General features: G+C 49.0%; 1 protein-coding gene and 1 pseudogene across 13 annotated transcripts in view; one reads left to right on the plus strand and one right to left on the minus strand.

Moving 5' to 3' along the window:
- The window catches only part of ARHGEF37 (Rho guanine nucleotide exchange factor 37), a 77,383-nt gene that overhangs the window by 32,727 nt on the left and 17,017 nt on the right, over nt 1–27,639 (plus strand). For all 13 annotated transcript variants that reach the window (XR_014839158.1, XR_014839161.1, XR_014839160.1 and 10 more), the window contains exons 2-4: nt 1,925–2,121; nt 4,002–4,125; nt 12,202–12,349. Coding sequence is in view for 3 of the 13 variants with exons in the window: in XM_085015116.1 (XP_084871242.1) it covers nt 1,936–2,121; nt 4,002–4,125; nt 12,202–12,349 (458 nt within the window). In the remaining 10 variants the exon portion in view is untranslated. The remainder of the gene's footprint in view (nt 1–1,924; nt 2,122–4,001; nt 4,126–12,201; nt 12,350–27,639) is intronic.
- On the minus strand, nt 21,138–21,968 carry LOC100736604 (motile sperm domain-containing protein 1 pseudogene; annotated as a pseudogene).

A 27,639-nucleotide genomic window follows, 5' to 3' on the forward strand; every position in this document is an offset into this window, starting at 1 on the left:
GGGATCAACCCGAGTTCTCATGGGTACTAGTTGGATTTGTTTCTGCTGCGCCACAAAGGAGACTCTGATACATGACCTTCTTATTTCAGTATCCAGATCCCTTAATGCTCTTGTATATTTTCCATGATTTTTCTTTTTCTTTTTTTCTCTACTCCTGTGGCCTGTGGAAGTTTTCAGGCCAGGGATCAAACCTGCACAGCAGCAGTGATCTGAGACACAGCAGTAACAATCCCAGAGCCCTAACTGCTAGGCCACCAGGGAACTCCAGGTTTTCTCTTTCTTTTTAAAAGTCGGGATAACTTCTTCATATCTTATCTTCCCCTTTACCTTTTCTTTTTGTCTTTTGTCTTTTTAGGGCCGCACCCACGGCATATGGAGGTTTCCAGGCTAGGGGTCTAATTGGAGCTGTAGCTGCTGGCCTACGCCAGAGCAACGCCAGATCTGAGCCGAGTCTGCGACCTACACCACAGCTCACAGCAATGCTGGATCCTTAACCCACTGAGCGAGGCCGGGGATCGAACCCGCAACCTCGTGGTTCCTAGGCGGGTTGGTTTCCGCTGCGCCATGAGGGGAACTCCTTCCCCTTTACTATTTCTCTTTCCTAATTTTTTGGGGGGAAGCTGTGTCCACAGCGTGTGAAATTTCCCTGCCCAGGGATGGAACCCACGCCACAGCAGCGACCTGGGCTGCTGCAGTGATGGCACCAGGTCCTTAACCTGCTGCACCAGAAGGAAACTCCTCTTTCCTAGATGTTTAAGCTGCCTGTTTAGTTTTTAATTTCAGAGACTGAATTTTTAACTTTTGTGAGTTCTGCCTGGTGCTTTACAAAACGATACAGGTCTTCGCGTTCCCTGGTGGTGCCGTGGGTCCAGATCTGGCGTTTCACTGGCGTGCTTGAAGGATCCTAGTTCTGGAAAGGAGCTTGTCCCCTGCCTTTGCCTCAGCACTAACACCCAGGTCGGGTTTACTGAGCTTGGCAGTGCCTTCTTCCCTGCCCACCCAGTCTGCTTTGGCCACAGCTGCATCAACTTGGCGCTCTTGCTCTGGTTTTCAAGCCCTGTTTGGGGACCTGTGCTGATTGCCTTCCCTCTCTTGCAAGTCCTGCCATGCAGTGAAACAGGTGTGCTGCAGCTGATCTGGCATTTCTAGGTCTTCGGTAGTAGGGTTTTTTCCTTGTATTGCCGTTTGTACTTTTTAAACTTAGAGATAAAGGAGAAAAGTACGTCTGGCTGGAAGGATCAGGAAAGCCCTTAGGGAGGAGTGTCGGAGGACAGAGATTTGGGAGGGGCACAGCAGGCACGAAAGCACGGAGTCGGGAAATGACCGTGCAGGTGTGGAGAAAAGCACATAACTGCCTCAGGAAAGTGGAAAATAAGGTTGGAGGTAGACCCCAGAGCAGCAGGGAGCGTCGCGGCCTCCAGCAGAGGACACCCACATCCCAGGCTTTGTTTCAGGAAGTTTAAACTGGAAGCGTAGCCAGGATGAAGGGGCGTGGGTGGCAGCAGGTGGGAAAGGGATTCGCACTTGAAAAAATGACCCCGGAGGCTGTGGAGATAATCCAGGTGGAGGTAGTGGAGCCTCAGTGGGGTAGTGGAGGGAGGGGGCTGCTCAGAGGAGGGGGGGGTAAGAGAGACGCGGCTGGGCCAGGTGGAGAAATGTGGTCAGGAGCCGGGGGGGGGAAGAGCGGAAGGAAAGCGGGGCAAGCACATTGTCTGAATCCTGGGAAGTGGATTTTAAGTCACAGTTAGCTGCACTGCGTTCTGCCTTCTAAGGTGGTTCAGATAAGCCCACGAAAGCGAGTACGCAGTTCATCTTGACTGTAGGCAGCTGGAGATGCTTTAGGCCACTTGAAGTCTTTGGATTAGAGACAGCATGTCCCAGTAGAGCTCCCGGAAGTGAGTTGGGTTGTGTTTCTCTTTCGCAGAACCTGCTGACATGGCCGAGCCTGCGGATGACGAGCTGTCCTCCCGGACGGGGAGTCCAGACGGGGAAGGTCTGGTCTCTGAGGACAGATCCCTGCTCCATCAGAGGCTGGCCGTCAGGGAGCTCGTCGACACCGAGGCCTCCTATTTGCATGTGCTCCAGCTCTGTGCCTCAGACATCAGGGGCCGCCTGCAGCAGGTACCTGCCAGGGGCTACGCCCAGCCTGTCTCTGTAGGGGCAAATGTGGGCCCCAGCTTCGGAGACCTCGCATCCGTTCCTGGGACAGGCTTGATGGAGGGGCAGGCATGGTGAATGCGGAGTCACCTGGGTGTAAACCCTTCAGGACGTCTTTTAACACTGAAGCCTTAGTATATCCATCTGCTAAATGGGCAGAGGAATAACCGCTCCGAGAATTACGTGAGCTAATGGATAAAATAGCCCATTATGAAGTTCAGAACAGCTGGCTTTAAGTGACCTATTTCTGATGGTCTCATTTGGAGAGTGGTAACATGGAAAAGTTATCAGCTCTGATGGGTTTCTATTTTAGGGTTCATTTTTCACATCTTCCCCCCACCCCGATTTCAGAAATAATAAGGCTCTCCCTGAAATGTACATCCCTTAACATGTAAGCTCCGTAAGGGGAAAGACTCTTTAGTTCACTGTATCCCAGTTCTTACACATGAAGAATACTTCCGTTGGTGTTTGCTGAACAAATGAAATCATGAAGCAGATAATGTGGACGGTGAAATCCTCTCATATTTTCACCCTCCAGAAATCAGGGTTTTTCTCTGTAGGCATTAAATAAGCAAATATAGACTGTTACTTATTTCAACAAAGAAAGAGCATCCTCTAGATCTTTTTCTTCTTTTTCTTATTTCTTTTTCCCTGTTCATGGCCACACCCGAGGCATAGGAAGTTCCCAGGCTGGGGATTGAATCTGAGCTGTGGCTGTGCCCTGTGCCACAGCTGCAGCAATGCCGGATGCTTTAACCCACTGTGCGGGATGGGGGTGGCGCCTGCACTTCCACAGTGACCTGAGCTACTGCAGTCATTCTTTCTCTCCTCTTTTTTTTTTTAAGGCCACTCCTGCGGCCTATGGAGGTTCCTGGACTAGGGGTCAAATCGGAGCTGCAGCTGTGGTCTGTATACAGTCATGGCAACACTGGATCCTAGCCACATCTGCAGCCTATGCTGCAGCTTGCGGCAGTGCCGGATCCTTAATTCCCTGAGCAAGGCCGGGGATGGAACCCACATCTTCACGGATGTTGTTTCAGGTAATTAACCTGCTGAGCCACAGTGGAAACTCCTAGGTCTTTCTCTGTAGTTAGCTTTTATCTCTTGATTGTGCATCCGGGACATCTGTCTCTTCGCCTGTACGTGTTCATGCTCCTATCTAGATATGCTGCATCCTTAAACAGCGGTATAATTTAGTTCATAGGGGCTAGAGTTCAGAATACATCTCAGGGTGATGGGCGTAGTTGCCAGGTATGTCAGAGCTGGAAAGAAGTCCACCTTCCCACCCGTGTATGACAGATGGGGAAAAGGAGACAAGAAATAGCGTCGTTAGCAGCAGACCTAGGGTAAAATAGCTTTCATGCTGAGCCATTTCTTCCTCTCTTAAAGAGTAATAAAAATGTCTAATTTGGAGTTCCCGTCGTGGCGCAGGGGTTAACGAATCCGACTAGGAACCATGAGGTTGCGGGTTTGATCCCTGCCCTTGCTCAGTGGGTTAATGATCCGGCGTTGCCATGAGCTGTGGTGTAGGTTGCAGACGCGGCTCGGATCCTGCGTTGCTGTGGCTCTGGCGTAGGCCAATGGCTACAGCTCCGATTAGACCCCTAGCCTGGGAACCTCCATATGCCGTGAGAGCGGCCCACGAAATAGCAAAAAGACCAAAAAAAAAAAATGTCTAGTTTACCAGACTTCGAAGGCCTTGCAAGCACTCCACTGGGACAGTCTTCCCAAGAGTCATGGGCCCCTGATGGTGTGAGTGTTCTGGACTCCTGTCCCAAGCCTACCGAAGAGGTCGCCCTGCCCGACTCCCAGGCCACCTGCCCTGACGTCTTTGTTCCTTCCAGCTGCCTCAGGAAGATCTGGATGTCCTGTTCTCGAACATCGATGATGTCATCAAGGTGAACAGCAGGCTGCTCCGAGATCTGCAGGACGCGGCCTCCAGGGGAGAGGAGCAGGTGCGGCTGGTCGGTAAGCGAAGGGCCCGGCGCTGGCCAGCCCGGGCTCCTGACAGCCATTGTTGGCATGTGGCATTGCCGCCCTCTCCGCAGGGCCTCAGGGCAGTGCAGCTCGATGAGAGGCTGTCTTGGGGACGCCTGAAACATGGCGTGTCAGAGCCGCAGGACCCGCCAGGAGTGTCCAGTCCCCGTCACTGTACAGAAGAAGCGGCTGAGGCCGGGAGACAGGGGAGACCTCCTCACGGACACGCGCCCGTGAGCGGCACGGCTGAGACTTTCGTCGGGGCTCGCCCACGGTCATTCCCCCCGCGGGTACCCGCGGGGCTCCGACGGCGTGCCAGTCCCTGGGCTGTGTGCTCGGGTCGCAGCATCCACCAGAGGGCCGACCTTCTGTTCCTGTGGGTTAACAAGTTAGCGAGAGATAGACGATACCCAGATAAACAGGGGAATTTCAAGGGGTGATCTGTTACGAGAGGAGTAACACCCCGTGATGACTGTCGAGCTGCGAGGAGGCCTCCTGAGGAGAGGACGCGTGAGCTGAGGCTTGCGTGTGCGAGAGGAGCCGGCTGTGGGAAGAGCTGGAGGGAGAGGGAGAGGGTCGCTGCGCAGAGGCCCCGCGGCAGGCCGAAGCCCGGGCGCTCCGAAGGACAGGCACAGAGAAGGTGGTGTGGTTCCGGGGGCCCAGGAGGGGAGAGCGTCCGGAGCCAAGACGGAGGCGGCGGGAGGGACCAGATGCCTGGGCCCCCGATGCCGTGGTGAGGACTGTGGATTTATTCTAAATGTCATGGCAAGTGGTGCGCCGTTTTGAGCAGAGGCGTAGCGTGGTCTGATTCCTTTTTCAACGATCCCTTTGGAAGCTGTGGGTCGTGGATTGGGAGAGGGTGGCAGGTGGAAGCAGCGAGACCAGCCGGTGGCTTTCCAGGCGCCCAGGTGAGAGAGGCAGGTGGCCTCCTGGTTCCGAAGTGGCTCCGGATGACCAGACACAGAGGAGGAGGGACGAGAGGTGTGAGCCTCATCCCCGTCCTCGCGTCTCTTGCCACCGGCTGCTCTGCGTCTCCTTGGCGAAATCCCCATTCCCCGAGGCTTTCAAGTGGAGTCGGGACAAGGGTGAATGGTGTCGGGCAGAAAAGGGGATGAGGTGGGGCGTCCACCCAAGTACCCCCGGCCTTTGCACCCCCGTCTCCCACCTTTTCCGAGACGTAAATGACCATGATGGGGATGAAAAATAACACACCCATGTTTTTCCGCTCTCAGCAATTTTATTTATTTTTTATTTTATTTTTGTCTTTTTGCCTTCTCTAGGGCCGCTCTCGTGGCATATGGGGGTTCCCAGGCTAGGGGTCTAATCGGAGCTGTAGCCGCCGGCCCACGCCAGAGCCACAGCAACGCAGGATCCGAGCCGCGTCTGTGACCCACACCCCAGCTCACAGGAATGCCGGGTCCTTAACCCACTGAGTGAGGCCAGGGATCGAACCCGCAACCTCGTGGTTCCTCGTCGGATTCGTTAACCACTGCACCACGACGGGAACTCCCTCAGCAATTTTAGTTATTTTTTTAATTTATTTTTTATTGTTATTTCCCCCAACACACTTTTTTTTTTTCCTACTGTACACCATGGGGAGAAACACATTTTTTTGAAAAAGCCACCTTCCTGGAGTTCCCGTCGTGGTGCAGTGGAAACGAATCTGACTAGGAACCACGAGGTAGTGGGTTCGATCCCTGGCTTCGCTTAGTGGGTTAAGGATCCGGCGTTGCCATGAGCTACAGTGTAGGTCGCAAACAGCTCTGATCTGGCGTTGCTGTGTCTCTGGCGTAGGTCGGCAGCAACGGCTCCAATTAGACCCCTAGCCTGGGAACCTCCACATGCCACTGGTGCAGCCCTAAAAGGACAAAGGAAAAATAAGAAAAAGCCACCTTCCTGAGTGTTCACTAAAGGACCAGCACTGTTTTGATGTACATGTATTAACTCATTTAATCCTTAGAACAACCCTGAAAGGTAGGTGCCGTCCTCTCATTTTCCAGTTAGAGACACTGAGGCCTGGGGAGAGGAAGTAACCTGCTCAGGTGGTCCAGCCAGGCAGAGCCAGGAGGTGCACTGGGGCAGGTACCTTTTGGAGCCGGTTGTCTCAACTGCTGCACCGCACAACGTCCGTGCAGTAGACAGTGGGATTGAAGCGTGTACATAATGCGTTTCCTGTTCTCCTAAAGGTACGATTCTTTATTAAAACAGCAGTGTGAGTGACTCTTCTCTACAAGCGATAGAGGAATAGAAAATTTAAAAAGAAGTTTTTAAAAAAGATTTATTTATTTTTTGTCTTTTTGTCTTTTTTTTGCCATTTCTTGGGCCGCTCCCGCGGCATATGGAGTTTCCCAGGCTAGGGGTCTAATTGGAGCTGTAGCTGCCAGTCTATGCCAGAGCCACAGCAACATGGGATCTGAGCCATGTCTGCAACCTACACCACAGCTCACGGCAACGCCAGATCGTTAACCCACTGAGCAAGGGCAGGGATTGAACACTCAACCTCATGGTTCCTAGTCGGATTTGTTAACCACTGCGCCACAATGGGAACTCCTGTTTATTTATTTATTTTGGCCACACCCTCAGCATGCAGAAGTTCCTGCGCTAGGGATCAAACCCACGCCACAGCAGCAACCCGAGCCACTGCAGCGACAGTTCTGGAGCCTTAACCCATTGAGCCACATGGGAACTCCAGATGAAGATTTTCTAAATTATCTGGTTAGATATTCTTACCTTTCATCATTTTGCACTTGTTCCTGTTAATAATTACCACTTATTTGAATGGCAATTGCTATAGCCTCAGGTTGAAGACCACCCACGGGTCTGGGGCTTCTTAGGTCAGGGTCTTCTGTTGCTGTGGCTCCTGAGGTTCCACCCAAGTCCTTGTTAAGGTCTCACTTGTCCGGCTCTGCCTTCCTGCTTGACTTGCAAAACGTCCAGCTGCTGCTTTCTCCCCAGCATTCCCCATGCTAGCTCTGTGCCCTGCCTTCGTGACTTCCCCAGGATGCCCAGGTATGTTTGAGTTTCACAAATCGGTGAGTCATGTTTTAGTATAAGTTTATCCCATGCAACATTTGGGACATACTTGTATGGAAACATTTTGTGTTATTTCCCTAAAGTTCAAATGTAACTGAGCATCTGTTTCCTGGGTTTTACTGAGTCTACAGAAAGCAACCTCATCCTTTGCACCCGCCCATGGTTAGCCAGCACAAAGGATCCACCTGGCCTTTCTTCTCCCATGCGCAGCTGGCCCTTGCCAGCTCACTCTGTTCCCTGCCCTGCCCCCAGGCCCTACTATACAAAGAAGGTCCTTTTCCACATTCTTTAGCTGCGTTTTAAAGGATTTTTGGACCTCAAGCATGGCTGTTTTTATCAGAGTTTTCCCTCCCAAATGAGTTAGCACTGAGGGTCCAGACACTACCCAGGTGTTCACAGGAGTTCCCCCCCTCCCACAGGGTTCTGTCACGGGAAGGCTCTACGCCCTAGATCAGTGCTGTTTAAAAGAAATGCACAATTCCCATTGTGGCTCAGAGGTTCCGAGCCTGACTAGTATGCATAAGGACACAGGTTCGATCCCTGGCCTCTCTCAGTGGGTTAAGGATCCGGAGTTGCTGTGAGCTGAGGTGTAGGTCGCAGATGCGGCTCAGATTGGGTGTCGCTGTGGCTGTGGTGTATACAGCTCCGATTGAACCCCTAGCCTGGGAACCTCATATGCCGCAGGTGCAGCCCTAAAAAAGCAAGTAAATAAATAAATAAAATAAAAAAAATACAACGTGAGCCCCAAATTTAATTAAAAATTTTTGAATGGCTACATGAAAAAAACTAAAACAAGGGAAATTAATTTTAATGATATATCTTATTTAACCCAGTATTTTATTCTTTTTTGGTACGAAGTCTTTGGAATCAGTGCTTTTTACACCGACAACACGTCTCATTGGGATTCTCCATGTTTCAGGCGCCCAGGAGCCACGTGTGGCCGTGGCTTGCAGGCCAAGAGGTTTAGAGCAGAGGCTTTGGAGTCTGATGCACAAAGTTCTGCCACCCATAGCTCCTTCACGTCGCTGGGCCTGTCTTGTGCCTTCCACGTGAAAGTAGTGCCCATTTTGGTGCCAGCCATGACTGGGCAGCTGACCTTAGCAGCCCTTTGTGTTCTCATGACACAGTTGCTTGCTGGTCACTATTGTTATTCCCGTTTGACTAAAGAAATCCTGAGACTCGTGTACACGACTTCCCTAAGGTTGCACAGCTTGATGTGGCAGTCTCGGTGCGAACCCAGCCAGAGCTTGACCTCCCGCCTCCCCATCCCCCCCGCTAGGGGAGGAGTCCCCTCCTTTGCTGCCGTGACTTCTTCACAGTCTGTGGGTAGGAAGGGCGGAGGAAAGGACCAGAGTCTTTGGTGCCCGAGCATCCCTGCTTCCTTGGCCAGCCTGCTCTTGGGCGTTGCCTTCCTCCAGCCTCCGGGTCCTGAACCGTCCCGCCCCTGGCCACCGCGGTGTGACCATGGCCTCTGCGGCATTAGTGGCATTCCTGCAGAATCACCCTGGCAAAGGAGAAGGTGGGACCTGCCTGGGTTTCAGGGCCACGCCCAGGCCCTCTCCTGGTGGGATCGGCTCTGCGGCGGGCCGATGTCCCATCGCACACCTTCTCCTAGCTTCAGTTTCAGGGGATCTTCCGAGGTCCCCGTCTCCCTCATTCTGGGGGCGTCTCCTGAGCGAGTGCTCTGGAGGGCTTGGCACCACAGGCCCTGGGGAAGGGCTCTGGCCCCGGGTGGTGGTCTCATTGAGGGGGTCTTCCTGCGAGCTGGACCCTGCTTGTCTGGGACCTTTGGATGCGTCCCTTAGGGGGTCCTGGTGCATTTCAGAAGCACAGCCCGCAGCATTGGCAGGAAGTAGGGTCGCGGGGCGTCCTTTGGCCCACGGCTTACTTGGCTTTTGTGATAAACACCTTTCTCTTCAGCCTTATCACTCCCCGACCCCCAGGTAGACATCCTGATGCTCTTGCCTGCGTGTTCGTGGTAGCCTTCTAATAGCTGTTGCTATTGCCGTTGTTGACCCCTGCTTTGGTCTCAACATGCTGTAGCTCTAATAGACTTTACTTTTTAGAGCCCTTTTAGATGTACAGAAAAATTAAGTAGGAAGTACAGAGAGCTCCCATGTAACCTCTGCCCCACACACAGAGTTTGACCCGTTATCCAAACCTTGTGTTAGTGGTCCGTTTATTACAACTGACCGGTGCGTCGCGATGTATCTTCATTGACTGACGTCCACAGCGTCCCTTGGGGCTCGCTCTGTGTCGCTCAGTCTCTGGGTTTAGGCTAGCGTGTAGTGTCTGATGCCACCGTTATCACAGTGTCTTACCCAGAGTTTCTCCTCCGTGTGCTGCCTGTTCCCTCTACCCCAGCCCAGCCCCTGGAAATCAGTGATCTTTTTACCGTTTCCAGAGTGTTGCCTTTCCTAGAATGTTATATTGCTGGAACCTTGGAGAATGCGGCCTTTTCAGAATGGTTTCTCTCATCTGATAATTCACATTTACGGTTTCTCCGTGTCTTTTCCTGGTTTAATATCTCATTTCTTTCTTTTTTTTTTAATCACTGAATTGTATTCCATTGTATGGATATCACATAGTGTATTTATCTATTTACCTACTGGAGGACAACTTGGGGGGCTTCTAGGCTTTGGCAGTTGTGAATACAGCTGCTGTAACATTAGCGTGTAGGGTTTTAAAGTCTTTTTTTTTTTTTTTTTTCTTTTTTGGGCCACATCTGGGCACATGGAGGTTCCCAGGCTAGGCGTCTAATTGGAGCTGCAGCTGCTGGTCTACACCATAGCCACAGCAGCGCGGGATCCGAATCATGTCTGCGACCTACACCACAGCTCATGGCAACACCGGATCTCTAATCCACTGAGCGAGGCCAGGGATCGAACCCACATCCTCACGGATACCAGCTGGATTTGTTGCCTCTGAGCCATGGCGGGGCGGGGCGGTGGGGGGAGCTCCTAAGAGTCTTTTTTTAAGTTTCGGTTGTCATTGTACTAGAACACACGTAACGTAAAATTTGCCGTTTTAACATTTTTAAGTGTGTGGTTAGTGGCGTGAAGTACTTCTACGTCGTTGTGCCACCGTCACTGCTGTTCATGCCCAGAACTTTTTCACCTTCAAACTGGTGAGCAGCCCCTGGGGACCACGTTCTACCTGCCGGGTCTAGGAGCTGACCCTTCCAGCTACTGCATGTAATGGAATCACACAGTATTGGTACTTTTGTAACTGGCTTATTTCACTTGCCATGATGTCTGCGAGGTTCCTTTTTTCTTTCTTTCTTTTTTTTTTTTAAATGGCTGCACCCATGGCATGTGGAAGTTCCCCGGCCAGGAATTGAATCCAAGCCGCAGCTACAACCTACACCACAGCTGCGGCAAAGCTGGATCCTTTAACCCACTGTGCTGGCCTGGGGATTGAACTTGTACTTCTGCAGCAACCGTGGCTACTGCATTCGGGTTCTTAGCCCACTGCGCCACAGCAGGAGCTCTTCTTCAAGGTTCTTTTTACATTTTTTATCTCGAAATAATGTTAGACACACAGAAAAGTTACAAAAATCATACAGAGAGCTGCATTCTTCCCCCTTTCCTAATTTTTACATCTTACAAATCCGTAGTACTGTTATTAAAATGAGGAGATTTTCATCAGTTCAACCCTGTCAACACTGAATACCTGATTCACATTTTGCCAGGTTTCCTATTAATGTCCTTTTTCTGGTCCAGGACCCAGTCTGGGATACATTTCATTTTATTGTCATGTTCCCTTAGTCTTCTTCTGTCTTTCCTTGTCTTTAGTGACTTTATAGATTTAAGATTTTATTTGTTTCCTGGTTTTTTTTGTCTTTTTGCCATTTCTTGGGCCGCTCCTACATCATATGGAGGTTCCCAGGCTAGGGGTCCAATCAGAGCTGTAGCCGCCGGCCTACGCCAGAACCACAGCAACACGGGATCCGAGCCGTGTCTGCGACCCACACCACAGCTCACGGCAACGCCGGATCATTAACCCACTGAGCAAGGCCAGGGATCCAACCCGCAACCTCATGGTTCCTAGTCGGATTCGTTAACCACTGCGCCACGACGGGAACTCCTAGATTTAAGATTTTAATTATTAAAGTTAAAGTTAATTGGGTGTTCCTCTTGTGGCTCAGCGGTGATGACCTTGACTCATATCCATGAGGATGCAGGTTTGATCCCTGGCCTCGCTCAGTGGTTAAGGATCCAGCATTGCCGTGAGCTGTGGTGTAGCTCAAAGACACGGCTCAGATCCTGTGTTGCTGTGGCTGTGGTGTAGGCCCGCAGCTGCATCTCTGATTCAACCCCTAGCCAGAGAACTTCCATATGCCACAGGGGTGGCCCTAAAAAGCAAAAAAAAGATTTTTCATATTTTGTAAACGCCTATATGTAAAATCCATATTTTATAATTTTGTATTATAATGTAACTTCTATATTTTATATGATTTATCAAATTAAAATTATTTTCACTGTTAAATTTAGGTTATACATTTTTGTCAGGAATACTGTAGTCACTGTGGTGTCCTGAGGGCATCATACTGGATGCACATAGTATCACTATTTCTTATTACTTAGAATAATGTTGGAGTTCCCGTCGTGGCGCAGTGGTTAACGAATCCGACTAGGAACCATGAGGTTGCGGGTTCGATCCCTGGCCTTGCTCAGTGGGTTAAGAGTCCGGCATTGCCGTGAGCTGTGGTGTGGGTCGCAGACGCGGCTCGGATCCCTTGTTGCTGTGGCTCTGGCGTAGGCCAGCAGCTCCAGCTCCGATTAGACCCCTAGCTTGGGAACCTCCATATGCCGTGGGAAACAGCCCTAAAAAAAAAGAAAAACAAAAAGCAAAAACAAAACCCAGAAGCTCAGGCAGATGAGGGGACTTGTCCAGGGTGACAATGCTGGTGAAGCCTGGCAGTCTCACTGAGCTGGAGCTGCGCTGTGCCGCTCTCCACCCCCTGTCCTATGTAAGAGGACATACAGACCTGACATGTTTTTGAGAACTCCTCGTTGGCCTTTTCTCCGTCAGGTGACGTGTTCCTGGAATTCCAAGAGGAGCTGGAGCAAGTCTATAAGGTCTACTGTGCCAGCTACGAACAGGCCTTGCTGCTGGTGGAGAACTACCAGAAGGATCCAGAGCTGCAGCGGGGGATCCAGCGCACCATCGAGGCGGTGCTGTGAGTACTGGGACCCCCCGGACTCGGAGGTCAGGGGCTGTTCGGGTCGCCCCCACCTGCTGCTCACACCGCTTCAGGCACGTCCTGGTCAGTTAAGCTGGGCTGTGCTGTGGAGACAACCCCAGCTCTCAGAGGTTTCAAATTGCACGGTTTCCACCCTACTTATTCTCCCTCGTGGGTTAACTTGGGGCTTCTGTGTCATCCTCACCCCAGGACCCAAGTGGACAGCAGGCACTCTCTGGAACACTGCCAGGAACTTGGCAAAGGAAAAAAGAGCTCTCTGGAGGGTCTAATGCTGGAACTAAATGCTCTAGGCGAGCGAGTTCCCGTCCTAGTGCAGCGGAAACGAATCTGACTAGCATCCATGAGGATGCAGGTTCAATGCCTGGCCGCACTCAGTGGGTCAGGGATCTGATGCTGTCGTGAGCTGTGGTGTAGGTCGTAGACACGGCTCGAATCACACCTTGCTGTGGCTGTGGCGTAGGCTGGTAGCTGTAGCTCTGATTTGACCCCTAGCCTGGGAACCTTCATATGTTGCAGGTGCGGCCCTAAAAAGCAAAAAAAAAAAAAAAAAAAAAAGATAAATGCTCTAGTCCAGAAGCAATGCCCATTGCTTATTATAATCATGGGCCAGAACTGATCACATGACTTTGTCTGGCAACTGGGGGGCCAGGGCATGCCGTCCTGCCATTTGTTCAAAAGAGGAAGAGCAGAAGGCTTTGGTGAACAGCACTCATGACTCCACAGGAAGGGCGCAGTGATGTGGGAACCGTGTGCCGCAAACAACCGGCAGGAGGAAGGTTTGAATCACCGGGGAGCCCTCTCCACAGGTGGCTGGAGTCCTGCCCAGTAGAAAAAGACCGTAACTGCTCTGGTTGGCCTCCAGATGGAGATACACAGAGAGCAAAATTGGGTCTTTTTAGGGCCTGGCCTGTGGCATGTGGAAGTCCCCAGGCTGGGGGTTGCATTGGAGCTGTAGCCTTTGGCTTAAGTCACAGCCACCGCAACACTGGATCCGAGCCCCATCTGTGACCTACACCACAGCTCATGGCAACACTGGATCCTTAACCCACTGAGTGAAGCCAGGGATCGAACCTGCATCCTCATGGCTACTGGTCAGGTTCATTTCCCCTGAGCCACCATCGAACTCCCAGAACAGATTTTTTGAAATCAAAAATTTGAACAGGTAACAGGTAAATGGTTTGAAAGTGTTAAAGCACTTTAGTTGATACAGTTAAAAAAATCTTCCCAACCCTGTCTCTTTATCAACCCGATTCCTGCTCGTAAGCACAAAGGTAATGGAACCACATATAAATTACTTATGGAGCTTTGCAGAGTTGCTGTATGCCTGTACAAGCAAATACAAATATATGCTCTTCCTTTCCCAGCTTTTAAATGAAAGTTTATAAACTTTTTCGCTTACATCTTGGAGGTCTTTCCTTTTCAGTCCATATGTGTATTATCCTTTAATTGCTGCGTTTTTTCCTATCATGTGGCTGTTCCAGTTTATTTAACTGGTCTCTGTTGGTAGACAGTGATTTGTTTCTATTCTTTTGATAGTACAGATAATGCTACAGAGTTTGTTCCTGAACATATGTTGTTTTACTGAGGTGCAAGGGTAAACTTGCAGATGTGGAATGGCTACGTCGTAGGCGTGGGTATCAGTAACTTAGGTTAACATTGCAAAAGTCCCCTCTGTAAAGCCCACAGCAACACACAGTCCCATGAGGGTGTCTCTTTCCCCACAGCTTCACCAGCAGAGTGTGTTGTTAAATTTTAGTGTGGTTGCCACTGAAATAGGTGAAAAGTGGCATCTCAGTATGGTTTCATTTTGCATTCTTCTTATCGTTAAAGTCCATCTTTTTTGGTATTTAGGAGGCCTTCGTATTCCCTCGCCTGTGAATTTTCTGCATCTTTTCTGTTTTAAAAAGGCTTGTATTTTCTCCAGGACAAAATCACCAAATGAAGGTAGATGAAGGTCCTTTTCTGAAAATCAGAAAATCAGTGCGGGAGGAGCCGAGTTTGTTACTGTCGTTCCGTCTCACCGAGGCGCTTCCTTTAAGCCCAAGGGAAAGACAGCGTAGGTTTCGGTCTTTGAGGTTGATACTGTCTCGTGTGCAGCCTCCTGCTACCTTCCCTTCGTCTCTCCCGAGTCTTATCCCGCCTTTCTGCGCCCTGAAGCTTCCTTTTGAAGTCCCTGTGTCCTAGCTCTGCCGGCCTCCAGAGAAACCTACATTTGTTTGCTCCTTTGAGTCCTTTGATCCCTTCATGGATCTTATAAACTTAGGCTTTTGCAAGGGTCCCTGAATACATTTCTACAGGCGTGAAGCAGGTAGCAGAAATGAGGGAAGCGAGATGCCAGATACGGGACAGAAAGGCGTAGTGGGGACTGTGGCAAACCAGAGCCAGCTGCCCCCGAGCGGAGTGCAGCTGCAGCCAGCCTCAGCTGATTGGGGCTCAGTTGAGTAGCCCTTTTTCTATATAACCACCCCAAAGATGGTGGTTTAAAATATAAACCACCCCTAAAATATGCTTAAAGCAAACCATTTTTTTTAGGTCACACTTCTGCATGTTAGCAATTTAGCCAGGCCCAGGAAATGATTCTTCTAGTCCTGGCTGAACACCCCGTGTCTGTGGTCAACTGCCAGTCAGGTCTGCTGATGTTGGCTGGGCTCCCTTATGTATCAGGAACACATGAGCTGACTCAACTCTGCCTCGTTTTGTTTTGTTTTGTCTTTTTAGGGCCGCACCTGTAGCATATGGAAGTTTCTAGGCTAGGGGTCGAATCAGAGCTGCAGCTACTGACCTACACCACAGCCACAGCAACACCAGATCTGAGCCACATGTGCAACGCACACTGCAGCTCATGGCAACGCCAGCCCCCTAACCCACTGAGCGAGGCCAGGGATTGAACCCGAGTCCTCATGGATGCCACTCGAGTTTGTTGCCACCGAGTCGAGACCGGAACGCCCAGCTCTGCCTTTTCAGGCCTCACTTGGGCACTGGCATGCTGTGCCCGCCTCGGGTAGAGAAGACGACCCCGCTTCTTGATGGGTGAAGCTTCCAGGACATATTCGAAGGGCGTAGATTCAGAGAAGAAGTAATTGCAGCCATTTTTTGGTAACTGTCTGCCTCAGTTGCCATGTGAAAATGTGATTCCACTGTGGCCAAATTTTCTGATCTTTCAAGAGCAACCAGGAACCTTGATGTGGCGCTCCCAAGGGTTGAATATTGGCATCTCGTTCACCATTTAGAAACACCGTGTGGGGCCCTAGTTGGCACCGAGGCTGCAGTCATTGCATTTTCTGCACTCTGGTCTTTCCTCTCCAGGCCAGGCCAGGCTTTTCTCCTGGGCTTTGGCACCAGGCTGCCTGGCAGTGGATCGGCCTCTGCACCTTATTCACCTTGGCAGAGCCGGTTCATGTCTCAGAACCCACTGTCCCTACATGTAGAGTGGGAGTAATATCAGCAGCTCCTGGGGACAGAGACTCACTGTGTGGAGCCCTGCGTACTGATCCCCAGCTGTCGTAGTTATCTTGTCCAGGCAGGGCCTGCGCTTCAGGGAGACCGCTCTGTTCTCAGCTTTGTCGGCCCCAGGGCCCCCTTTTTATAAGAAACATTAAACAGTTTATTTATTTATTTATTTATTTTGGTCTTTTTGCCATTTCTTGGGCCACTCCCATGGCATATGGAGGTTCCCAGGCTAGGGGTCCAATCGGAGCTTTAGCCATCAGCCTACGCCAGAGCCACAGCAACGCAGGATCCGAGCCACGTCTGCAACCTACACTGCAGCTCACGGCAACGCTGGGTCCTTAACCCTCTGAGCAAGGCCAGGGATCGAACCTGCCACCTCATGGTTCTTAGTCGGATTCGTTAACCACTGAGCCACGATGGGAACTCCTAAACAAATTATTATACTGAGTTACATTTGGGGGGAAAAAACCCACATTTCTCCTGCCTATGTACATAACTGGAAAACAACTCAATGTAATGGATGAATTATAATTAAAGGAGAAATAAAAGAAAAACAGTTTCTAATAAAGTCATATGTATTTCTTTTTCTTTGCTTTTTTTCCTAGGGCTCCAGGTGCGGCATATGGAAGTTCCCAGGCTAGGTGTCGAATCAGAGCTGCATCTGCAACCTACACCACAGCTCACAGCAACCCCGGATCCTTGACCCCTTGAGCGAGGCCAGGGATCAAACCTGCTTCGTCATGGATACTAGTCAGATTCATTTCCACTGCATCACACTGGGAGCTGTCTGTATTTCTTTTTCTCTGATAGGCAAGAAATAGATTTATTGCAATAGGATGCTTGTGAGTGTTGCAAGTGGGCAGGAAGAAGGCTCTGCCTGGAGTGATGTGTATTTCTTTTGTACTCCTTTTTTTTTCCCCTTTTGGCCGCACTCTTAGCATATGGAAGGTCCTGGGCCAGGAATTGAACCCGAGCCACAGCAACGACCCAAAGTGCTCCAGTGACAGTGCTGGATGCCTAACCCACTGCACTGCAAGAGAACTCCCAAGTAATACGTACTTCAATGTGCGGGTGCTTGTGCCCCGGCACACTGGAAAATACTGTAAAGCCATCAGATGCCTGTACCTAACCTACTTATTTTTTTCTTTGCATAGGGCTGTGTGTTACCACTTAGGTTCATTTCAGCTTTCCTGATAGTTTTTTTTTATATTTTTATTTATTTATTCGCTTGTTTGTAACTCAGTGGGTTTTACTGCATTTCTGGCTGGACAGCGATCATCGCAACCCAGCTTCACAGCGTTTCCTTCCCAACCCCCCAGCCCATCCCCCCGCCCCCCAACCTGTCTCCTTCGGAAACCAAAACGTTTTCAAAGTCTGTGAGTCTGTATCTGTTCTGCAAAGAAGTTCGTGGTATCCTTTTTTTGTATTTTTATTTTTATTTGTTTTTTCGTCTGGTCTTTTTATTTTAATAATGATTTTTATTTTTTCCATCATGGCTATTTTACAGTGTTCTGCCCTTTTTCTACTGTACAGCATGGTGACCCAGTTACACACACAGGTATGCATTCTTTTTTCTCACATTATCAGGCTCCATCATAAGTGACCAGACATAGTTCCCAGTGCTACACAGCAGGATCTCAGTGCTTATCCATTCCAAAGGCAATAGTTTGCACCTTTTAACCCCAAATTCCCAGTCCCTCCCACTCCCTGCCCCTCCCCCTTGGCAACCACACATCTGTTCTCCATGTCCGTGGGTTTCTTTTCTGTGGAAGGGTTCCTTTGTGCCATATGTTAGATCCCAGATAGAAGTGATACCATGTGGTATTTGTCTTTCTCTTTCTGACTTACTTTGCTTAGGAGTCCTTTTTTTTAGATTCCACATGTAAGTGAGAGCATGTGACATTGGTGTCTGACTACCTTCACTTAGCATGATAATTTCTAGGTCCATCCATGTTGCTGCAAATCCCTTTATTTCTTTCCTTTTTATGGCTGAGTAATATATTCCATTGTGTATATGGACCACATCTTCTTGATCCACTCCTCTGCCGATGGACATTTAGGTTGTTTCCATGTCTTGGCTTCTGCAAATAGTGCTGCAGTGAACACTGGAGTACATGTGTCTTTTTGAGTTGTGGTTTTCTCTGGATAGATGCCCAGGAGTGGGACTGCTGGATCAAATGGTAATTCTCTTATTAGTTTTCTGAGGAATCTCCATACTGTTTTCCACAGTGGTTGCACCAGTTTACATTCCCACCAACAGTGTAAGAGGGTTCCCTTTTTTCCACACCCTCTCCAGCATTTATTGTTTGTAGACTTTTTGATGATGGCCCTTCTGGCCACTGCAAGGTGCTACCTCATAGCAGTTTTGATTTGCATTTCTCTAATAATGAGTGATGTTGAGCATCTTTTCACATGGTTTTTGGCCATCGGTATGTCTTTGGAGAATTGTCTATTCAGATCTTCTGCCCATTTTTTGATGGAGTTGTTTGTTTTTTTGGTATTGAGCTGCAGGAGGTATTTATACATTTTGGAGATTAATCCTTTGTCAGTCACTTCATTTACAGACATTTTCTCCCATTCTGTGGATTGTTTTTTTTGTTTTGTTTAGGGTTTCCTTTGCTGTGCAGAAACTTTTAAGTTTGCTTATGTCCCATTTGTTTGTTTTTGTTTTTATTGTCATTACTCTAGGAGGTGGGTCTGAGAAGATATTGCTGTGATTTATGTCTGAGAATGTTCAGCCTGTGTTCCTCTAAGAGTTTTATAATATCCAGTCTTATATCTAGGTCTTTAATCCATTTTGAGTTTATTTTTGTGTGTGGAGTTAGGAAGTGTTCTAATTTCGTTCTTTTACCTATAGCTGTCCAGTTTTCCCAGCATCACTTATCAAAGGGACTGTCCTTTCTCCATTGTATATTCTTGCCTCCTTTGTCATATATTAGTTGACTGAAGGTGTGTAGGTTTAATTCTGAGCTCTCTATCCTGTTGCACTGAGCCACATTTCTGGTTTTGGGCCAGTACCATATGGTTTTGATGACCATAGCTTTGTAGTATAGTCTGAAGTCAGGGTGCCTGATTCCTCCAGCTCCATTTTTTCTTTCTCAGGATGGATTTAGCTCTTCTGGGTCTTTTGTGCCTACAAACAAACTTTAAAATAATTTGTTCTAGTTCTGTGGGTAATGTCCTTGGTAATTTGATAGTGATTGCATTGAATCTGTAGATTGCCTTGGGAAGTATAGTTATTTTGATAATATCGATTTTTCCAATCCAAGAGCATGGTATGTCTTTCCATCTATTTGTGTCCTCTTTTTTTTTTTTTTTTTTTTTTTTTTTAGCTCTCCATTTTCTTTTATTTTTTTAAAGTAATTTGTTTCTTACAATGTGTTATTGCATACACACACACAGGTGCATGCACACACATGGAACTTGAGATGGACGGAGAAACTAGGATTGCATTCACAACTGGAGGTTTTTTTTTTTTTTTACAAAGTTCAAAATAGATTAACATTCATGTGCTTTTCAGTCGTTACACAATGTACAGACATGATCCATTTGACGATGTATATGCCCCAAATGGTTGCACAATGAGGATTTTCTATGAAAGACTATACGCAAAGCTTTTAGATGAGAAGTAAATTACTGTTTCTTGCAAAAACCAGCCTCAGGCACACGTCTGTGTCTGTGTGTGTTCCTGGAGACGGCTGCGGTGGCCGTGCGCGAGCGCGTCCTTTACGAAGACCTGGAGACGATTTGCAGGAGACTCTCAGGGCATCGTGCTCTCAAGATGAAATCCCAAGTCGAAAGATCAGTTACGAGAACATAACAGGTGAACTGCATGTATATGTTAGAGATCAGAAGAGGCTGTAGAGAAACGGAAGTAGTTGTGCTTAAGGGACTCTTTTTGGTAAGGTTATTTTAATAATAAATATAAACTTAAAAAATGTCTCCGTGGGAGTTCCCGTCGTGGCGCAGTGGTTAACGAATCCGACTAGGAACCATGAGGTTGCGGGTTCGGTCCCTGCCCTCGCTCAGTGGGTTAACGATCCGGCGTTGCCGTGAGCTGTGGTGTAGGTTGCAGACACGGCTCGGATCCTGCGTTGCTGTGGCTCTGGTGTAGGCCTGTGGCTACAGCTCCGATTACACCCCTAGCCTGGGAACCTCCATGTGCCGCGGAAGCGGCCCAAAGAAATAGCAAAAAAAAAAAGACAAAAAAAAAAAAATGTCTCCGTGACTGATATAAAATAGACACAGAGAGCAAGGTTTTTTCTTTTGAACTTGGCTTAGAGTTTAAAGGTGAAAGATCACCTCCACAGAAATCACCAGGCATCGGGAGTCCCAGTCTGGGCGAGTAGCTTCCAGGCAGGCAGAGGGCCGGAGGAGCAAAGTTAATGTGACTTTTCCTGCTGATAACACAAAGCATTATCCAGAGGGAAAGGCAGGGTGTACCCACTAACGAAACAAATGCCTACCTTCCTTTCGGGTTCTTAGACCAAGCAGAATGGTCACCCTGCTTCTTGGTGGCTGGACCACAAGCTCTTCTGTAGTTCACCAGATGAATTAAATATGCCCTGTCTTCTGTGAGACCCTAAGATAAGCATGATTCCTCAGTACTTGATGCCCCCCCCCCTTTTTACCCTCTATGCATTAAGTATAAAACTCTTATTTTATTTTTTTGTATTTTCTAGGGCCGCGCCCACGGCATTTGGAGGTTCCCAGGCTAGGGGTCTAATCGGAGCTGTAGCCACCGGCCTACGCCAGAGCCACAGCAACGCGGGATCCGAGCCATGTCTGCAACCTACACCACAGCTCACGGCAACGCCGGATCCTTAACCCACTGAGCAAGGACAGGGACCGAACCCACAACCTCATGGTTCCTAGTCGGATTCGTTAACCACTGAGCCACGATGGGAACTACAAAATTGTTATTTCAGAAACACCATGGCAACGGTTTATAATGCTAGAGGGCAAGGTATACTTTACATAGTAATGTTGATGTTCGCAGCTAGGAAATAAATATCATTTTATTTTCAGGCTGGTTAGTTTGCTCTTTTAGGCCTTTAAGTTTGAAGGACACGTGACCTCAACAATCAAAGTGAACTAGAAAAAAGATGAGAAAATAATAAGTGTCTTAGTTGAAGTCTTTTGCAGGATAGGCTTAGATATAGAAAGAATTTCTTCAAATAATTTCCCAAGTGTCACTCAGAAGCACCCTTGCTGTCAGTAACATAATGTGCCTGAAGTCCTTGGAATAAAATTATAGAGTCATTTAAAATATCTATGATGCATTTGCAATGATTGTAAATCATTCAGTAGTTTGTAGCATGGCAAGGGGGTGAAGCAGAGATAAAAGGCAGTCCACATTCATATTTTCAAGATAAATTTCCTTCAGAAGTCAACTGAATTCCTTGCTCATGTTCTAAGTATAGCCGTTGTGGTAAGACCTGAGATATAAGCAGCCACTGCTTTCTGATTCCCACTTAAGTGGAGGTGGAGAAGCACCAGCGATTCCACCTCCGCCAGCGTAGGAAGCATCAGAGCTGCACTGCACCCCTCCCAGGAAGACGGTCAGTGGCCGAGGTCCCGAGGAGGCAGTTCTGCCTTCTGGTTGAAACGACTGCTCACAAAATAAACTTGCAGATAAATGTTCCTTTATGCCTTTTGCCTCCTCTTCCTTTTGTTGTTCTTGTGCCCACGAGAGAAGAGTAGCCACCACCTCTTTCCTTCCTGACGCCTTCCCCTGGCTCTGCCCAGAAACTTGGAGACGGAACTTGTCCATTACACGCCGGGGACAGGAGCGAACGTCTCTGTGACAAGTCGCAACATCCACGCAACACTGAGGCGTTACTGCCCCTGCAGCGTCAACGGCGACACGCTTATTTGGGGTAGCTCCCAACACTTTGACCTTTAAGGCAAACTGATGAGGACTGTGCAGAGTCAGCCCTGGTCGTCTGCATAAAAGATGAGCTCCGTGGGAAACACGAGGACAGGAGGTCGTCCTTCCACGAACTCTGGCTGTCTCTTTTGTCGCCGCATGGGCACTGAACCCTCTTGCTGTAGCTTCTGTTGTTACAGTCTCAAATCGATTTGGGGCTTTTCTCAAAAACAGTTAAAAACTCCAGAGCATTTTGGCAACCTCGGCAACACCAGCTCCTCGGAAAGCAGCTGCGACTGCTCCTCCGGTCCTTCGTCAGCATCTCTGTTTGTGTCCTCTTCGGTTTCTTTCATCAGCATCTTTTTGAAAAAAATTTATTTTTGTCTTTTTTTTTAGGGCTGCACCCGTGGATGTTCCCAGGCTAGGAGTTGAATCGGAGCTGTAGCTGCCAACCTACGCCACAGCCCCAGAAACACCAGATCCGAGCCACATCTGCGACCTACACCACAGCTCACAGCAACGCAGGATCCTTAACCCACGGAGCAAGGCCAGGGATCGAACCCGCAACCTCATGGTTCCTAGTCGGATTCGTTTCCGCTGTACCACCCTGGGAACTCCTCATCAGCATCTTACAGTTTTCAGAGTACAGGTCTTTTGACTCTTTAGGTAGGTTTATTCCCAAGTATTTTATTCTTTTTGATGTGATGGTAAATGGGATTGTTCCCGTAATTTCTCCTTCTGATCTTTCATTGTTGGTGTATAGAGAAGTGCCGTCAATTTCTGTGTATTAATTCTGTATCGTGCAACTTTGCTAAGTTCATGGATGGGCTCTCACAGTTTTCTGGTAGAGTCTTTAGGGTTTTCTAGGTGTAGCATCACGTCATCTGCAAACAGCGATGGTTTTACTTCTTCCTTTCCAATTTGGATTCCTTTTATTTCCTTTCCTTCTCCGATCGCTGTGGCTGGGACTTCCAGAACCATGTTGAAGAGTATTGGCAAGAGCAAACATCCTTGTCTTGTTCCTGATGTTAGTCAGAATCCTTTCAGCTTTTCACCACTGAGGGTTTGTCATAAGTGGCCTTTATCATGTTGAGGTAGGTTCCCTCTATGCCCACTTTCTGAAGGGTTTTTATCAGAAATGGGTGTTGGATTTTGTCAAAGGCTTTTTCTGCATCTATTGAGAGGACCATAGGGTTTTGAATCTTCAGTTTGTTCATGTGCTGTGTCACACTGATTAATTTGTGGATATTGAAGAACGCTTGCATCTCTGGGATAAACCCCACTTGGTCATGATGTACAGTCCTTTTAATGTACTGCCGGATTCGGTTTGCTGGTATTTTGTTGAGGATTTTTGCATTTATGTTCATCAGTGATATTGGCCTTGTAATTTTCGTTTTTGTGGTGTCTTTGTCTGGTTTTGGTATCAGGGTGATGGTGGCCTCATAGAATGAGTTTGGGAGTGTTCCTTCCTCTGAAATTTTTTGGAATAGTTTCAGAAGGGTGGGTATTAGCTCTTCTCTAAATGTTTGATAGAATTCGCCTGTGAAGCCATCTGGTCCTGGACTTTTGTTTGTTGTAGCCTCTCTCACCTAACCTACGTACAGTAAATAGTTTCTTTCTTTCTGAATCTGCAGCATGTGGAAGTTCCCAGGGCAGGGATAGAACCTGCTCCACAGCAGTGACCTGAGCTACTGCAGTGAGAACTGCAGACCTTTAACCTGCTTTGCCACAAGGGAACTCCATTATAACAAAGACATTTGGACTTAAGCAGAGAAGAGTCAGAGGCTATTCTGCACAAGAAGTACAGGAAAAGGCAAGAGCAGAGCGTATCTGACCCTGGGGTAACAACAGGCAGCAGTAACAAACGGGACTTCCTCGTGTATGAAAAGAGAAAGGAGGAGAGAACACAACTGAAGTAGGTACATCAAAGTTTCTGGTTTCTCTCGAAAGATCAGAAGATCTGGCCAGAGTGGAATCACACTACACAGCAAAATATGGAGGAAATGAGGAAGTATCATATTCTTTTTTTTTTTTTTTTTGTCTTTTTGTCTTTTTAGGGCTACAACCGTGGCATATGGAGGTTCCCAGGCTAGGGGTCCAATTGGAGCTACAGCTGCCAGCCTACGCCGCAGCCACAGCAATGCCAGATCCGAGCCGCATCTGCGGCCTACACCCCAGCTCATGGCAATGCCAGATCCTTAACCCACTGAGCGAGGCCAGGGATCAAACCCACAACCTCATGGTTCCTAGTTGGATTTGCTTCTGCTGCGCCACAGTGGGAACTCTGGAAGTCTGATATTCTTGCACACGACCTGGGTCTTATTTACAAAAGGTAGTGTCCTAGTCATTCCATATGTGACTGGCTGGAGTGCAGGTGTCTCAAAAGTGTCTGCGTCCTTGACATCTCAGCCAGTTTCAAGACATATGAGACACAGAACGGATGTCCATAGTGCAGGACTGTCTTTGCAGGGTGCCCTGTGTCCCTGGGTCCCTGCCCATCAAAGGCCTGCTGTACCTCAGAGCCTCCACATGCCACAGACCCCTCAAAGAAATCCGAAATCAAATCCTCAGGTCCAGTGTTGCAGTGGGAATTACTTTGTTTCTTTGTTTCTCTCCTTCCTTCCTCTCCCCCCATCCCTCTTTCTTCCTTTTTTTTTTTTTTTTTTGGTTGTGAGACACAGCAGCTTGTTGTAGGAGCTCAGTTCCCAGACCGGGAATTGAACCTGGGCCACAGGGGTGAAAGCACTGAGTCCTAACCACTAGGCTACCAGGGAACTCCTGAAAAGACATTCTTCATGTCATTCAAATTTTATTCTGTTTACAGGCAGCGAGAAATGACCTCGCATGGGAAAGTGAGGTGTTGGATGGAGGATGGGTAGATGGCTATGATGAATGAACCGTTAAGGGACTTCTACACATGCTGCTCTAGAACCTTCTTTTCTTTTTTTTTTTGCCACTTCTTGGGCCGCTCCTGCGGCATATGGAGGTTCCCAGGCTAGGGGTCGAATCGGAGCTGTAGCCACCGGCCTACGCCAGAGCCACAGCCACGCGGGATCCGAGCCGCGTCTGCAACCTACACCACAGCTCACGGCAACACCGGATTGTTAACCCACCGAGCAAGGGCAGGGATCAAACCTGCAACCTCATGGCTCCTCGTTGGATTCGTTAACCACTGCGCCACGACGGGAACGCCATCTTTTCTTTTCTTTTTTGGCCATCCTGACAGCATATGGAGTTCCCTGGCCAGGGATCAGATCCGAGGCATAGTTGCGACCCACTGCATAGCTGTAGCAATTCTGGCTCCTTAACCCACTGTGCCCAGCCGTGGCTTGAACCTGTGTCCCGGTGCTCCATATCCCGCTGGGACTGGTCACCGAATAGCTTCTGCCTTTATCTGTGTGCACTCGGGTTGGTGTTTCTGTGGGTAGGTTTCTGCTCTAGAACTTCTGGTGCCCTCTCTCTTGAAACAGCAGTCCTGACTTTCTTGCGCAGATGACCAGGGGGCGCTTCCTGGAGCTTCACTGACTAAATTCGCACCAACCACAAATGTTTTTTCTTATCCAAATAGGGCAGCTAGCACCATCTAATTAGATTCTTAGTGATTCTAAAATACAGGCTGCCTCCCACTTTTTATTTGGATGAGTGAGTAGGTGAGGTATTTAGATTTTTTTTGTTTTTGTCTTTTTAGGACCACACCCGCGGCATATGGAGGTTCCTAGGCTAGGGCTGGAATCAGAGATGTCGCTGCTGGCCTACGCCACAGCCATAGCAATGGGGGAGCCTAGCTGTGTCTGCAACCACAGGTCACAGCAACCCTGGATCCTTAACCCACTGAACGAGGCCAGGGATTGAACCTGCATCCTCGTGGATCCTAGCCAGATTTGTTTCTGCTGAGCCAAGACGGGAACTCCTATCTGTCTCTTCAAACAGCATTTCCCATCTGGGGGCCGAGGGGCTCTGAGGCTCCCCCTTGCAGCCGTCAGGAAGCCCTGCCTCGGCAAGACCATTTTAGTGGCATAGCTTGCGGGAGGGAGGAGGCCGCGGGCAGAGGTAGCTAAGTCGCACAGATCGCCTGCAGGTCTGCCCAGCTGAGGCAGAGTGTCTGCGGAAGGCAGGTAACCTGTGGTCTTCTTTGTCTTTTCAGGGCCACACCCACGGCATATGGACGTTCCCAGGCTAGGGGTCGAATCCGATCAGCACCTGCTGGTCTACACCATAGCCGCAGCAAAGCCAGATCCAAGCTGCCTCTGTGACCTGCACAGCCGGTCATGGCAGCTCCAGATCCTTCGACCCACTGAGGGAGTCCAGGGATCGAACCCTCATCCTCTTGGGTACTAGTTAGGTTCTCAACTTCTGATCCGCAATAGGAACTCTTATTTTCCTTATTGGCTCTTTTTGTTTTAAATGTAAAAGTAACACACGCTTATTGAAAAAAAAGAAAATTCAAATAGTGCACTGGTATATAACGGAAAATTGGAAGTTCCCATCGTGGCACAGCGGAAACGAACCATGAGGTTGCGGGTTCGGTCCCTGGCCTTGCGCAGCGGGTTAAGGATCCGGCGTTGCCGTGAGCTGTGGTGTAGGTTGCAGACGCGGCTCGGATCCTGAGTTGCTGTGGCTCTGGTGTAGGCCGGCGGCTCAGATCTGATTGGATCCCTAGCCTGGGAACCTCCACATGCCGCGGGTGCAGCCCTAAAAGACAAAGAAAAAAAAAAAAGAGAGAGAATGTAGGAGGTCAGGTTTCCTCCTGCTCACCCAGCTCTGGCGATTATCTAGAGATTTTTTTCCTTATCTGAAGGGCTTTATGCAGGGTTTTCTCCAAGTTACCTCCGGCTGTGAATGTCAGGGGCTGCCGTAATTCTGCGCTGACTCTTTGATGATGTGGGCAAGAGCTTAATCATCTCTTTGAAGGCCCCCCACCCTCTCTGATTTGTGAGGTGACAGCTGACCCCACGAGGCAGCTGGTCTTTCCCGTGGAGAGAAAGCCCAGAGGACAGAGTTTTGCAAATAGCTGGCAACCGTTTGTGCCTCTCCTGCCCACCGTCAGCCAGGAGCTAGGAAAGCCTGGGTGAGAGCAGATGGTCAGCGTAGGTGAGTCCTGGCGGGTGCGCCCACCTCTGCGTCCCCACCCCCTCAAGCTATGAGGGGGCTCCCATCTGCTCAGTCTGTTCCGAGCCTCTGGCTGGCTGGTCTTTCCCGGACATTTGCTCTGGAAATTTTTCCGTGAGAGTAAGAGCAAGAGGCAAGGGTCCATGGAGAGGAGGCCCAATGACGGCCATGACAGCATCTGTGAACCTGCATGGAGTGGCACCGAGGTTTGAAACCCCGCGCGTGTCTCAGACGGTGCCTCTGAGGGCTACGGGTCAGAACCCAGGAGAGCCCACTGGCGCCTCACCCAGACGCCGCTGACTAGGGGACCCTCTGCAGTTTCCAGATACTGTCAGGAGGGGACTTGGAATAAGCTACACATCACATCAGATGGTACATCTGGGAGGAACCTGTGTCTTGTTTTATGTTTCACCTTTTTTTTTTTTTTTTTTTTTTTTTTGTCTTTTTAGGGCAATACCTGCAGCATATGGAGGTTCCCAGGCTAGGGGTTGAATTGGAGCTGTAACCACCAGCCTACACCACAGCTCACAGCAGTGCTGGATCCCCGGCCCGCTCAGTGAGGCCAGGGAGCGAACTGGCATCCTCATGTATGTTAGTCGGATTTGTTTCTGCTGTGCCACAATGGGAACTCCCTTAAAAGCCTTTTTTTTTTTTTTTTTTTTTTTTTAAGCAGCAGAACCATTTTATTAAATAAACTATCAGTGCGTGTCCAACAGATAGAGCTGTGGTTGGGACATACCCTCATAGAAATCTCAGGTGGACAGCTGACCTTGTGAATCCGGAGCTCTGGATAGGAGTTGGAAGTGGACTTGACCAACCTAACACCTGCCTTCTCCCT

This window comes from Sus scrofa, chromosome 2 (assembly GCF_054392235.1).
Source record: "Sus scrofa isolate SSC_HxYL_T2T_F1_AM1 chromosome 2, Sscrofa_HxYL_maternal_Yorkshire_Landrace_v2.0, whole genome shotgun sequence".
NCBI lineage: Eukaryota > Metazoa > Chordata > Mammalia > Artiodactyla > Suidae > Sus > Sus scrofa.